The 15,960-nt window shown below is 37.8% G+C and overlaps 1 protein-coding gene across 1 annotated transcript in view; it reads left to right on the top strand.

The window, feature by feature from the left end:
• Nucleotides 1-15,122, top strand: part of LOC127450604 (potassium channel subfamily T member 2) — a 142,341-nt gene extending 127,219 nt beyond the window's left edge. Inside the window, exons 19-28 of the mRNA XM_051714842.1 lie at nt 254-426; nt 841-912; nt 2,292-2,426; nt 2,528-2,639; nt 3,195-3,296; nt 5,086-5,169; nt 5,297-5,425; nt 5,552-5,894; nt 11,301-11,385; nt 13,913-15,122. Coding sequence (XP_051570802.1) covers nt 254-426; nt 841-912; nt 2,292-2,426; nt 2,528-2,639; nt 3,195-3,296; nt 5,086-5,169; nt 5,297-5,425; nt 5,552-5,894; nt 11,301-11,385; nt 13,913-14,030 — 1,353 coding nt within the window. The 3' untranslated portion in view covers nt 14,031-15,122. The remainder of the gene's footprint in view (nt 1-253; nt 427-840; nt 913-2,291; nt 2,427-2,527; nt 2,640-3,194; nt 3,297-5,085; nt 5,170-5,296; nt 5,426-5,551; nt 5,895-11,300; nt 11,386-13,912) is intronic.
• The last annotated feature ends 838 nt before the right edge of the window (nt 15,123-15,960 follow it).

The following is a 15,960-nucleotide window of genomic DNA, read 5'->3' as shown; positions in this document are numbered from 1 at the left end:
TGTCTCTCTCCAAACCTTTTATATACATTGCAGAGTTCACAGTATGTAACACTGCAAAAAAGAGAGAAAAAAAATGAAATTCTTAACCAGTACTTCTGTCTTGTTGTCTTGTTAATGCAGTTTTGCTTCTCAGGTAAATATAGGTTTATCATAGGATGTTTCAATATTTCTACTAGAAAACAAGACAAAAATATGGATTAAGAAGATGTTTTTTTGCAATGCAGAAGAATCTAACAGTAGAATATTTTCTCAGGCTTGTCATCATATGCCCTATGAGGATGCTCGTTCATACGGCTTCAAAAACAAACTGATCATCGTGTCCGCCGAGAGTGCTGGAAATGGCCTCTATAACTTCATCGTTCCTCTGAGGGCGTATTATCGGCCCAGGAAGGAGCTCAACCCTATTGTTTTGCTTCTGGAGAACGTGTGAGTATCCAAGAACAAACAGAGTCATCGAGAAAGAGACATCATTCAGCACTTTGTTTTTCACAACCCATCCGCCGATCGCATTTTGGCATTTATTATAACACATAATCATTGTCTCTCCTGTAACCAAATACGAATACGAGGAGACACATTGTCATATAATGCAATCAAATGCAATAAAACTCTGAGTCATCTTGTTTTTACCTGATTGGATGCACACTGGGGAGCAGCTGCAGGCAGAGTTTCATTATTTAGATGCCCTTGAGCACTGCGAAGCGATGTAATTTCTTAGATGTTGGGTCAGTTTAGCAAAATACATGGAAAGTGACATCAGAGACATCTGTAATTCAGTTTGCACCTTTTTGTAAGTCGTCGACTCAGATTTTCAACATCTCTCTCTGTGCTGTTTGCTAGGCCTGAGGCAGATTTCCTAGAAGCCATCTGCTGGTTTCCTATGGTGTTCTACACAGTAGGCTCCATTGACAAGTAAGGAAAGACTAAAAATAACAGTAATGCTTTATTTTAAGTCTGTGTATAAATTGCATTCTAAAAGTATTCATAATGCCTTTTAAAATAGTTATTAGCTTAAAGACCCCTTGAAATAGATTACTTTCCCTCCTGTGTGAATGTATTTCCTGATGAAGTCACGTTGGTTTAGTCATGATAAATAATATTTTTTACTTTTAGTGGTATAATGATGAACACATAATTATTATTAATGAATTATATTACCAGTGTTGGGTGTAATCTGATTACAAATAAATTAGTTACTTTTATCTAATTAGTAATTAGTTACTTATTTAAGTCAAAAAGTAGGTTAATGCATTACATTTAAGTTCTTGTAATCAGATTGCAGTTACTGACTTTCAGTTAAAGTCATTACTTGTTAAGGAATATTCTGGGTTCAATACATGTTAAGCTCAATTGGCGGCATTTGTGGCATAATTACCACAACAAGAAAATTCAACTCGTCCATCCATTTTCTTTTAAAAAAAGCAAAAATTAGGGTTCCAGTGAGGGACAGACTATAATTGCTAAAATACTAACTTGTATAGCCACAAGACATGAACAATATGTGTGTTAACATGATTTTAGTATGATAAAATCACTTAACCTTTTCTGTGTAAAGTTATAGCCAATTTTACAACTTCATTGCCATGACGACGCAACATCGTAAACCCTAAAATTACTGTAAAAACAACAATTTAAACAACTTTACAGCTGAAATAATATATGAGTATTAACAGAAGAATTAATGTAATAAAAATGAATAGTATTAATATAAAATTAACAAAATATTAAGCTTCAGATTTCCTCCAAAAATTGGCCCCATTCACTTCCATTGTAAGTGCCACACTGTAACCTCGATTTTTGCTTTTTTAAAGAAAAGGAGGGATGAGTCGAATTTTTTTTTGTGTGTGTGTGTGTGTGTGTGGTTATCAATATTATTCCACAAATGCTGTCGATTGAGCTGAACGTGTATTGAACCCAGAATAAGTACATTACTTGGGTTACTCATATTCCTAAAATAATATTATTTATGTATAATACATTTCATATAAATTCATATGTGCATATGTACATCTGTTTGCATTTCTGTGACAGCTGAAGGGAGTGCGACAATGAGCAACGAGGAAATAGAGACATTATTTTGAATTTGTTAAGTGGAAAAACAAACTTTTCTATGAAAAGTAAGTAAGGTAATTAGTAATCTGATTACTTTTTTCGATCCAGCATACAGGCTTCAAGTCAGGTGTTACCAAACTATCTTTTCTCGGCCTCAGTTCTTGTTCGTGTTACTGTAGTTTAAGGTCCTCTGTCTTTTTTGTGCCATTTTGCCGGCCTTCTCCCTGATTATTATGCAGTTTGGATAGTCTTCTGCGGTGTGGTGTGACATTTGCTGACACCATGGTGGTGGTGGATAAAGAGAGCTCCATGATCGCAGAGGAGGATTACATGGCTGATGCCAAGACCATTGTGAATGTACAGACACTCTTTAGGTCAGTCTTCCCTTCCTGCCATTACATTTGTGTCTATCTGTTTGAGGGTTTTTTTGGGAGCTTTGCCATGACAGGATATTTCTCCTCAATGTTTTCCCAAGGCTTTTTCCAGCTCTCAGTATTATAACAGAACTTGCCCACCCGGCCAACATGCGCTTCATGCAGTTCAAAGTCAAAGACCATTATTCTCTGGCTCTCTCCAAACTGGAAAAGGTTAGACTCATATACAACACTTACATTCTCACAGCTTGCTTCATTTATTTTTACAACAGCAGTGGTTCTCAACTGGTTTTGCTTCGGGACTTAGGTTTTACATCGGACATCAAGTGGCAACCCAACATTATGGTTGGGACAATCCATGTTTATCCTTGCTAAAAGTTAACCATATTTAGTGTTGTCTTTGTCGTGTTTTCTGTCCATGTTGGTATTTGCCTAATGTGGCTAGCTTGGACCAAGTGACAGATGCATTTGCACAAAAATACTTTAGAGTTTGATTTGATTCACAGTTTTTGATGTCAACAACATCAGAAGATATTAGAGTCATTTTCTCCTCCTTTTTAAAAGTTCATAAGCATATTTATTTTGCTTTCCTAATGATACATGATTATGTAGTTTGTTGCATTTTATAATTTCTGTTGGTTTTTACCTGTGGTAAGAGGCCTGCGACCCATTTAGTTCGTAACCCACCAATTGAGAACCACTGTTCTAAATTGTACAAAATAATCTGACATGATGTCTTTTGCTGCATTTGCTCTGGCTGTGCTGTAGAAAGAAAGAGAGAGAGGCTCCAACCTAGTTTTCATGTTCAGATTACCGTTTGCAGCTGGGAAGGTGTTTAGTGTCAGTATGTTAGACACTCTGCTGTATCAGGTAACAGTAATGCTGGTAATACACTCATAAACAAACTGCTATAGCTTTATATCTTCATTCTGTGTTCCAGAATAATCTTTGATAATAAATTGTGTAGACCTTAGTTGGGGTAGATATACCAAATTTTATTTGATAAAATCAACAAGGCTGTGAGGATTAAAAGTACAGTCACCTCAATACGTCGTACAGTCCTTGGTCACGTTGAGCATCGGTGCTATGCTATTTCACCAAACGTCGGCGCTTTGACCAGTGTGCTCCCCCAGTTAAAATGTTATATTTCACCAAACGTCAACACCTTGGGGGGCCATGCCCCCTCACTTAGACCAATGTGCTCCCCCAGTTCAATATTATATTTGACCAAACGTTGGCCCTACGGGGGGCCATGCCCCCTCACTTAGACCAGTGTGCTCCCCCAGTTCAATATTATATTTGACCAAACGTTGGCCCTACGGGGGGCCATGCCCCCTCACCTTGACCAATGTGCTTCCCAGTTCAATATTATATTTGACCAAACGTTGGCCCTATGGGGGGCCATGCCCCCTCACTTTGACCAATGTGCCCCCCCAGTTAAAATGTAAGATTTTACCAAACATCAGCACCTTGAGGGGCCATGCCCTCTCATTTTGACCAATGTGCTCCCCCAATTAAATATTATATGTGGCCAAACGTTGGTGCAACGGGGTCCATGCCCCCCTCACTTTGACCAATGTGCTCCCCCAGTTTAATATTTTATTTGACCAAATGTTGGCCCTGTGGGGGAGCCATGCCACCTCACTTTGACCAACCCCCCCCCCAAGTTAAAATGTTATATTTCACCAAACGTCAGCACCTTGGGGGGCCATGCCCCCTCACTTAGACCAATGTGCTCCCCCAGTTAAATATTGTATTTTACCAAACATCGGCACTACGGGGGCCCTTGTTTCCTGCAATGCTACTGAATTTAAAGCACCAGAGCAAAGGAAATTATCTTTTTGTGATGAGAGAGAAAGACTGAGCGCCACAGAAAAAAACAAATACATCATTACATCTTTCTATGGCGTTGTCCACACTAGTTGCGCTTAACAACAAACTTGCTATGTGGCCAGTATGACCCGATTCGTAAGCGAATTACTCTAATGAGGCAGTTATTTTTAATTATCGGCCAAGAAGATTAACAAATCAGTCTTGAAGTTATTGGGTTTGAATCAGTCAATAGAGGTGCTTCCTTAAAAGTACTGAAAGACTTCTGAATCAATAGAATTGTTAAGAAACAAGAATCATTAAGTGGAAATGCAACTAGAATTGTTGAATTCCTTGCAATTCCCATCCCTATAAACACCACTGCGACGTATTAAACAAACTGTCCCTCACAGCTTTGTTTTCATTCACATCAATTTAAAGTGTGTAACTTTTTCTGTGCTAAAATGCTTTTTCTGTAAACTGTAAACACTGTGTCTCTGTGGCCCTATAAAAATTCCTTTGTTTGTTTTGAGCGACCTGTCCATACCAACACAATAACATTGACTCAAGCAATGGAGTGATTTGGGGGCAGGACTATCTGTTTGTGCAATCAACTTACTGGGGGGCATATTCTGAAAGCTGTTTGAAAAAAAAAAAATTTTTTTTTTTTTTTGCAATTCCGTTAGGTGGCACTAGTGCTGCACAAATTACATCATCTTTAAACATGCCATCTACTCTAACTAGGTCTATAGTCTTCTGAAATATTCACAAATAATATTACTGAATTACTAATGCTGATATATCTGAAAAGTCATGGGCATCTATGTTCCATCTTTTGTGTGTGTGGTAGTCCTTTGTGAAAGACTACATGATCTCCATTACCAGGCTGCTGCTCGGGCTGGACTCCATGCCTGGTTCCGGCTTCCTGTGTGCTGTGAGTGCACGCAGTCCATCAGTGACTGTAATCAGATAGTATCTGGATGATTATGCTGATAACGATGATGGTCGTAATGAAATAGAGAACAAAGTTATGATGATGGTGATGATGTTCCTCCTTGTAGATGAAGATCACGGAGGAGGATTTGTGGATTCGCACTTACGGTCGTCTATATCAGAAGCTGTGCTCCTCCACTGGAGACATCCCCATCGGCATCTACTGCACTGAAGCTCATAAACTGCCCGTCTCAGAGGTACATGCACACTCATGTATGGAGAACACCCTATCATCCCTGCTGAAAAGACCAGCATGAGCTTCCATGGCTGCTTAGAGCTGGATTGGTGGTGGTCTAGCTGTGTTTTGTGTTTGTTTGTCTCAGTCTCAGGTGTCCATCACTGTGGAGGACTATGAGGACACGCGAGAGCCCCGTGAGCCTCTCCTCTGCCGCTCTGGTGTTCACCGTAACTCCACGTCATCCGAACCGCCCTCGTCCTCCTCGCAGGCCATGGACCGCCCACTGCTGAGAAGGAAAAGCATGCAGTGGGCACGGCGCTTGAGTCGTAAAGGTGGGAGGGGCTCCAGCGGTGCCAAGGGAGTGGGGAGCGCTGCCGAGTGCATCAGCCAGCAGAGACTGAGCCTGTTCCGCCGCTCAGAGAGACAGGAGCTCAACGCGTTGGTCCGCACGCGCATGAAGCACCTGGGGCTCTCGCCATCTGGATTTAGTGAGTGTGTGTGCATGTGTGCTGGTAGATATAGCTAAAAATGTATCTCAATATTTTTCAGCCTTTTGAAAATATCCAATATATATCTTGATTTTTATGATGTTGCTCTGAATGGCTTAAAAGGGTGAAATTTTTGCTTGTTTTATTTGCATCAGAGGAACAATTTCGACCGAAAAGCCGCTGTCGTCAAGTAGATTCAAAATCTTTAACACTAATATTAAAATCAAGCCATGTTTTCCACTAATTTGCACTAAATGAACATAATCATTTTCATTTACACTGATCATCCACTACATTAAAACCACCTGCGTAATATTGTGTAGGTCCCCCTCATGCCGCCAAAACAGTGCCAACCCGCATCTCAGAATAGCATTCAGAGATGATATTCTTCTCACCACAGTTGTAAAGGGTTATCTGAGTTACCATAGACTTTGTCAGTTCAAACCAGTCTGGCCATTCTCTGTTGAACTCTCTCATCAACAAAGCATTTTCGTCCACAGAACTGCCACTCACTGGATGTTTTTTGTTTTTGGCACCATTCTGAGTAAACTCTAGGAACTGTTGTTTGTGAAAATGCCAGGAGATCAGCAGTTACAGAAATACTTAAACCAGCCCATCTGGCACCAACAACCATGCCACGATCCAAATCATTGAGATCACATTTTTTCACCATTCTGATGGTTGATGTGAATATTAACTGAAGCTCCTGACCCGTATCTGCATGATTTTATGCACTGCACTGCTGCCACACAATTGGCTGATTAGATAATCGCATTGATGATTGTTGGTGCCAGATGGGCTGGTTTGAGTATTTCTGTAGCTGCTGATCTCCTGGGATTTTCACACACAACAATCTCTAGAATTTACTCAGAATGATGCCAAAAACAAAAAACATCCAGTGAGCGGCAGTTCTGTGAACAGAAACGCCTTGTTGATGAGAGAGGTCAACAGAGAATGGCCAGACTGGTTCGAACGACGAAGTCTACAGTAACTCAGATAACTGCTCTGAACAATTGTGGTGAGAAGAATGTCATCTCAGAATGCTATTCTGAGAGCGGGTCGGTGCTGTTTTGGCGGCACGAGGGGGACCTACACAATATTTTGCAGATGGTTTTAATGTCATGGTTGATAGGTGTATATGCACCAGTAAGAAAACATCAGTGATGTTTGCAACTTGGTCTCATGGAATCACACTCCTATACCTAAATTGCATGGCTTGTTATCCGTTTCACGGTAGTGAAATTCCCGGTGAAATGAAAACTAGAGGCGCTACAACAAGGACTTTTATTCACTTTTACAGAAATCCCGAGTAAAACACCAGATTATCAGTTCAAAAATACTTACTGTTTGTCATCGTCCTCACACAATGCTATCTTATGACATCTAAACACTTTAACTATAGCACATTACTTGTAAGGCGATACAGTTTAACATTTGCATTACATAATAACTAACTACATTTACAAGCTTGTTCAAGTATGATGAAATTGCGTAGTAGCTGAACTGATAGAGAGTTGCACTTGCGAGGCAAAAACTATGTGGTTGCTTCAGCAAATTGCATTTTTCATTTCACATTTGCTATTTATTTGACCATCAGTTAGGTTTAGGATAAAGGTTTAGGGTAGGGAGGTAGGTTTTGTTGATTTAAAACTCGAAAGAACAATAACCATAACCGTAACCATCTGTTTTGGAAAAAACGTTTGTGCGTTTTAACACAACACAGTGGACATTTCACCTCAGAACTCCCGCAACACGTGTAATCAACCACGTTATGTTATTTTGCAGTACATTTTGTCACGGTCATGTAATTGTAATGAAATCAGGCTGAATGTTTGCCTACATGTTTTTTTTATTTTTTATTATTATTACTTGAAAAATGGCACACAGAGACTTCTGTGGATGTTTTTGAGTGATAACGCAAATTAATTGTTAAAGGAATAATTCATCCAAAACATAAAATTATCTCATCATTTAATCACCCTCGTGCCATCCCAGATGTGTGACTTTCTTTCATCTGCTGAACTCAAATTAAGATTTTGAGAAGAATTTCAGAGCTCTCTTGGCCCATACAATGCAAGTGAATAGGTGCCAACATTTTTAAGCTCCAAAAATCAGCATAAAAGTAATCAAAACAACTCCAGTGGTTTAATCCATGTCTTCAGAAGTGATATGATAAGTGTGGGTGAGAAACAAATCAATATTTAAGTCCTTTTTTACTATAAATTCTCCTCCCGGCTCAGTCAATGGCTCTGTCCAAAATGGCACACTTCATGTGGACTTGCGGTCTCATGGCCTTCATTGTGGCCTTCAAGTCCACGAGACTAAAGGGTGTCCTATTTGAAACCGAGGGGTGCTCTCGAGCACCCTATTTGCACCCTCAGTGTGCCCTTCGGCTGAGCCCGCATCTGTGCTCAATTACTGGGAACCTCAGAAATATCAAGACAGGAGAGAAAACTTCCCTGCACATAGCCGTAGCTTGTAAGATTCATTAGATTTATTAAAGTAGGTACGTTCGGTCTAATAGTGATATACCTGAAGATGTGTGGCATTTTATAAAGATTTTTTGCTATCTACGGCGGTGTGAGACATATGTTCTCCTTTCTATACATTCAGCTGTGTTCTAAGCACCTGCCCATAACCATTCAGGTGTGTGAGGAATGTTTATTTGTTCTCTAAATATTTAAAATGAATGATTTTGTTGTTGTTATATTTGCACTTTGTTTTTCAGAGATTCTTGATGAAAATGCTTAATGCTTTATTGTCACTTTGTTGCTTGTAGAGGTTGGTAGAGCAGCCAAAAACTGTACTCAAGTTAAAGTACAATTACTTGAAAAAAAGAATTACTCAAGTAGAAGTAAAAATAATGATATTAATAATTACTTGAGTGAGAGTAAAAAAGTATTCAATTAAAAGAATACTCAAGTAGCGAGTAACTAGTTAGTTTCATATGTAACATAATGGATGTTTAATCTCCAATATTCCATTACATATTATTACATGTATTACAGAATAATAATAATAATAATAATAATAATAACAATTTAAAAATAATAATTACTATTATTATTATTGGAAATTATTTTATCATTCACCCTCATGTTGTTCCAAACCTGACTTTCTTTCTTCAATGCAACACAATTAAGATGTCAGACAAAAGCCATATAGAGCCTTATAGTCACCATGTACTTTCACTGCATGTTTTTTCCTCCATATTTTAAAAGGGAATGGTGACTGAGACAGTCATTCTCTAACATTCTGTCTAACATCTTTTGGGTTTCACAAAATACAGAAAGTCAAACGGGTTTGGAACAACATGAGGGTGGAGAAATAATGGCAGAATGTTAATTTATGGCTGAACTATCACTATAAGGATGCTTGTCAGATTTGGACGAATCTGTAAATTAGAAGAGAAGTTTGGAAACCAGTTTCTAGTCATTATTATGGTGAAAAACATGAACAATATTCCACAGGCCCAATCATGTATAATGCTGAATAAAAAGAAGCAAGATCATGCTTTATTAATGGCTACCTTCACTATTTCACAGGGTTTTAAATTCCTGAATGGATTCTTAGTTCAGTTACAGTATTTTCAGTGTCGAAAGAATTTAGATCATTAGTTCTGTAGAGTAAGAGTAAACTGCACCTTATCTCTGTATTTGGAAGCATGTAAGGCTTATTTAAGTTCAGAGCTTGTTCTCTGTTGTCTTGAGTTTTCTTAAGTTTGAGCTGCAATACTAATCTTGAAATATTTGCTTGTTTTGGTGTAAAATGAAGGCATTGCATGACAAAAGAAAGTGTTTGTTTTGAGCACTTGCTGCTGCTGCAGTGATGAACTCGACTCGAGTGATAAAGCGCAGCTGTAAAGTTCCATTCATAAATCTCTCAATATATAACACATTTATTAAAATGTAATTAATTACAACCAGAAATGTAAGGAAAGGAGCATTGCCCATTGTAACGAAAAGTAATTTATTTTTCAAAGTAAGAAATGTACTTGAGTAAGAGTAAAAAGTACCCACTATTAAACCTACTCTTAACAGTACATTTTCTCCAAAAATGTACTCAAGTACATGTAAATGTAGCACGTTAATACCCACCTCTGGTTGCTTGGAGTTATTTAATAAAAATAAATAGCCAGGAGTTAGTTCAAAGTGTGTTCCTTTACCCTATCTTTCAATGTTATGACTTTTCAAATAATAATTTGTGAAACTGCATGCATATGATAAGCGTAATGTATGAAAATGCCATTATCTGATTGAAGTCTGTCCCAAATGCACACTTTTATAACTCATGCACCCACAAGGACTTGCTGACTAGTGCCCCATCATACTGTACTCGCTTACGTCACCAAAGTCTGGACTCAAAAGAGGATCACAAGGGCTTAGGTTGCCATTTGGGACAGGGCCAATCTCCACTTTAACTTTCATTTCACATTCTTCTTCTTGTGTTTTTGGTGATTCACATTCTTCGTGCATATCGGCCCCTACTGGGTAAGGAGAAGAATTTCAAGCAAAAAAAAGGACTTCTCACCCACACCTATCATTTCACTTCTGAAAATCTAGATTAAAACACTGGAGCTGTATGAATTACTTTTATGCTGCCTTTATGTGCTTTTTGGAGCTTCACAATTTTGGCACCCATTCGCTTGTATTGTGTGGACCTACAGAGCTGAAATACTCTTCTAAAAATCTTAATTTGTGTTTTGCAGAAGAAAGAAAATCATACACATCTGGGATGGCATGAGGGTGAGTAAATGATGGGAGAATTTTCATTTTTGGGTGAAGTATCCCTTTAAATCAGAATTTTGAATTGTTTCATTGCAGTTGACAATTTGAACAGGTTTTCAGAAATTAATCAAGCTTACCAGCTTTTACAGCGTTTTTGTTCATAAAAATGATAGCATCTCTGTTTCAACAATCTCATACATGCAAGTCATGAGACAAGGAGATATTGTGAAATTAATCTAACAACACAGTCTTTAGAAACTTAATGGTCAAATAAAAGGCGTATTAAAATCAGTATGATATACACAGTGTTGTTTAGATTTATATCTTCAGCAAATATATTGTGAATATCCCATATTTCACCCTGCTTTGTGTGAAAGCTGCCCACCCTGTTGTGACTGGCCTTTGAGGCCCTGTATGGTCAGTGCTGGGTGGTAGCATTTTGTTACCATTCATATAATACTTTGGAAAATAATTAAAAGAACACCTTAGAGGCATGTCCTATCAATGTGTCAAACATGTGTCTCTTCCTCCTGGACATGTTATAAATGAATTCTTCAAAGACTCTAAACTTTAAACAGACTTTAACTGTTTATGTTCAGATTTGCTATCTTTTGTTACAACTCTATGTGATTTATAAACTTGTTTCATATTCTATGCTCTTTGTGTTGTCTGGTATCAGATGGTATGACGGACCAAGGCAACAGACTGTCCTACATTCTCATCAACCCATCCCCAGACACACGCTTGGAACTCCATGATGTCGTGTGAGTATTATGATACCACTAGTCTCGCATACAGTAGCCAGTTTTTTGACTATAGGCATAAAGCCTGGTCCACTTTGCATCTTAATCTGCCCAAGAACCAGTGTAGACAGCATCATTGATTATAATTGCTTTTAACGTGATGTGCCGCTCACCTCCGGTTTAGACAGGGTGTAAGGCGGGAAGAAACCATCTGATTGACATGTAACAACATCCAACCACAGTGTTTCTTCTCTTTTTACATGCTGTTTAGGGGTGGGCAAATCTGAAATTGATTAAACCACAATATTCAACTAATGACACAGCAGTCTTGGTCCGCGAATGTCTGTATAGAAAACACCAAAAATGAGTTTGTGATTAGAATTGGACATGTCCAAAATTAAAGTACCGATTATTTCATCGCTCCAAACATAAAACCAAGTGGAATATACAGTTCTCCTTGTGGATATCTAGTTAACTTACTATTAAGTAGAAGTGATAAATAATGTTTCTTAATGTGTTTAGGCTTTTTTTCTAAATACTGTTATTTATTATAGTAGATAATATCTATTATAGAAAGATGAACTACATTGACCAAACCACAGAAATAAGGAGCCATTAATGGTCTTACCTAAGCTTATAACTTTGGAATGTAGTAAAAAGGGTTAGAACATAAAGGGCATTTTGGACAAAGTTTTCTCCTGTGTCATATGTGTTCTGTTAGAATGGTGTTAGATATTAGGAAATAAACTGGCCTTGTTTGCCTTCAGATATTCCTAAAGACAGTGCCGGCCCTGCCTATTAAGTGACATATGCGGCTGCATAGGGCCCACGTGACCAGCAGAGAGCCCCCTACCATGGGTTCACTGTGGCCAAATAATTATTTGCACTAAGTGTAAAAACCACTGGGCACACAGCTCGGCTATATGCATGCCAATAGTTCGATGGAATCTGTCAAAACTATGAAAAAAATCTTATATAATCATCAAAGAACTCTTGTATCCCTAAGAAATACTGTGGCGCCATTAGTACAATGGGTGGTTATCAATACAAGTGCCATTAACAATTCAGCAAATAATGCAAGTGACCGGGGTTCGAATTCACCTTCACCTGCCAATCTCATTGTCTGTATGCCATCGGAGAGTTTTCCATTTTAAATAAAAATGAACACAAAATGTGTAAGTAAAATGTCTAAGGATAGTGTGACACAATGTCCTCGTGGTGCAGTGCTGAAATAGGTTTGATTTTGGTAGGGTGGGTGAGTGGTGGCTTTCTTAAGCAGCTCGTCATTGGGCCGGCGGAGAGTGAGGTTCATGATGCATGCACGGGAAAGAGAACAGTCTCTTTTTCTAGAGCTGCACTCTAGGCATCATTACGTGACAAATCAAGAGCATTTCGTCCCACTCCAGGCAATGTATTTAAGTTTCCTTCACAATACTTAGAATACATAATTGAATATGTTATTTTATATACTGTTTTAGAATACACTATAATGCACTGCTGTGCAAATCGTATCTGCCACAATTTACAACAATTAATAACGTTATATATTAAATAATTGCAATTATGTAATAAATCAATTTTGATAATGTGGATAACCGTAAACATCAGCCACCACCGAAAACCATCTTTAACCCAGGAAAAACCCTGTTGTCATTTTCATGTCCAAACATTGTCATGTCCACATGGGTCTCAAAGGTCCAGTAGTCAAAATAAAAACAACAAAGTAGCACAATTTACACTTTATTTCAGTTTTATTTATTGTTACAGAATTCTTTATGGGTGAACTTTCAGTTTTAATTCATTGAAGTTGATTTTAAGTTGCAAGGACTGCAGGAATTCTCAGAAGGTCAAAGTCACATGTAAACAGACATATTTGAGGGTCAGTAGTGCTTATGTTCACAAATAAGGTGTTACATACAAATTATTTCAGTCACTTTTATATTAATTTAACAATGCATTTGGTAATTTGGTTACTGCTCTCTCCTGAAAAAGTCCTTTGAAGAACAGTGAATTAAATATTGCAGTGTATCGCAGTTTTGAATCGTGAAACACCAGAAATAAAGAATCGCTGTAATATCGTATCATGACCTAGATATCGATATATCCTATTGCTAAGTACCTTGTAATTCCCACCCCTACTACTACGTACCACAAAACTCTGAGTATCTCCAAGATTCAGTGCCACTAAGCTTGAAAGCACTTCTTCAAATGTGTTCATTGTAGCTGCTCTGTACCTTTAAACACAACTTTGTTTCCTGGCAGACTGATAAAAGCCTGTGCATCCCAACTCCCAGAAGTTGAGTATAACCAGCATATCAGATTAAAAGTTATTGTAGCTATGTTTGTGTGCAGTATGCATCAGACATTCAGTGAAATGGAGTGGTGAGAGTGGTGTTCCGTTTAAGATATCACAGTCTCAATCCCTCTATTAATCACACACACACACACAAAAAAGATTTTGCAATGTCGTCTTACACAGGGTGATGGCAGTACATTGATTGCAACTTACAAAGCTTACACTGCGCATTCACTGTGGTTATTCCTGCAGGTATCTGATCAGACCAGACCTTCTGTCACCAGTGCCTAACCAGGCCAGTGGACACAAGCCCAGTGCTGGCCCAGCAGAGGGACACAGATTTGACACACAGGACAGCACTCATCTATGAACCACTCAACGTGGACCACCAGCACGAAAACGATCTACCGTGTGGTGCGGCGTTGCGTGTGTGCATGGTTGAGAAGAAGAGTAAGTGAGAGAACAGAAAGGGCAAGTTCTAGAAAACAATTAAACGTTCAGGAATTAAGAGAGGAATAGCTGCGTTGATGTGACTATCAACTGAATCTACACTGTAAAAAGTGATTCTGCTTTTTATTTGCTACCACTCATTTTTCAAAGTCAGTCTGAATTTAAAATAGTCGATACAATGGAAATTGTTAAGAGAATGTGATTACGTTTTCATCAGGTCAACTCATGAGTGAATCTCACAAAAACTTGTTCAGGTTGCTACTTTCCAAAATGTAAGATGACAGGGGAATCGTCATTTATATTCATGAGGAAAGTGATACCTGATTGGAAGAGTCATTAATATTCATCAGGAAAGCCATTGGTTGGTGAAGCTATTGAATAATCCAACCCTAACCCTAAATGTTTCACAGACCAGTGAGCAGTGTTGGGTAAGCTACTCAAAATAAGTAATTTACTACAAATTACAAATTGTATGCTCTAAAATGGAAATCAGATTACTGACCTGTTATCGAAAAAAGTAATCACATTACTAATTACTTTACAGTTACTAAAACACTTTTCACAGAAAAGCTTTTGTTTCTCTGCTCAACGAATTCAAAATAATGTCTATATTTCCCCCTTCACTGACTCGTTTGGGGACGCACACCCTTCAACCGTCGCAAAACACAAACAGATGTATTAACATCATTTATGAGGAACCCAAGTAATTAATTTAATCTAATTATAAGAATTTGAAATATGTAATATGCTACAGTAATTTTTGTAATAAAAAAGTAATTAGATTACAGTAATTAATTACCTTATAAGTAGATTACACCCAACACTGCCAATGAGGTAGTGCTTTCCTCATAAATATGAATGACTTTTCCCCTGACATCCTACGTTTCGGAAATCCATGTCCAGGTCACATTTCTAGTAATAGAATTAAAAAAACAAAAAATTCTATTTTTGCAGTAAGAAAATTAAGCCCTCTTTTTTTAATAATTTTGATTTTGTTGCATTGGACATGTTTCCATGTTTCATGTTAATTCTCACTACATTCTCATTTCTGTAGTAGAGTAAAAGTGACTTAATTTTATATATTATATTATATATTATTATTATTTTATTTTTTTATTTTTTTATTTTTTCAATCTGCATAAATTAAAGGCAGTACTGCAAATACTACCATGATGTAAAAATACTTAAAAATTCATATAACCTAGCATTGTAAATAATCTATGGCTGTTGATTTAACGTGTAAATTTAGTGCAGCTAATTATATGAAAAATAGCAGGTTAAAAAATGTGCAATTTATTTACTCCCCCCACCCATACATACATTTCATAATAAAGCAATTCAAGCTTGATATACCACCTTAATGTTTTTCTAAATCTTTGGCAGTAGGGGGCAGTCAGCACAACTCCAGCTGTACAGTCAGTGCACCTGAGAGCAGGCAGCAAAGCCTTCCACAGACAACATGCTCTTGTGCTCAAAGACAGCTGGACCGAGCACAACAGAATGCAGGGATCTTGAGATGTGTTTTTCAAAGTTTCAAATTACATTTAACTTGTCACAACATCCTAAAAACACAGCGCCTCTGACAAGAGATGCTGAAAACTAGTGAGACCAAAGTGAGACGCTACAAAAGCATCCCTCTAATGCATGAGTACACACACCAACAATTAAAAAATAGCACAGACAGAATTAGGCCAATAATAGGGTTATGTTCAATGATATGGAAAGAATATATATTTTTGACTTTTAAAGCATTTTTTGTTTTGTCTAAATGCTTTTCTTGTCTGTTACTTGTCTGTTTTGCCGCAATAAATGTAGTGTATATGATGTAAAGTATTTTAATTATCTGAATT

This window comes from Myxocyprinus asiaticus, chromosome 13 (genome assembly GCF_019703515.2).
Source record: "Myxocyprinus asiaticus isolate MX2 ecotype Aquarium Trade chromosome 13, UBuf_Myxa_2, whole genome shotgun sequence".
Classification (NCBI taxonomy): domain Eukaryota; kingdom Metazoa; phylum Chordata; class Actinopteri; order Cypriniformes; family Catostomidae; genus Myxocyprinus; species Myxocyprinus asiaticus.
Note: the sequence above shows the minus strand (reverse complement) of the source record. Positions and strands in the feature narration are given on the sequence as shown.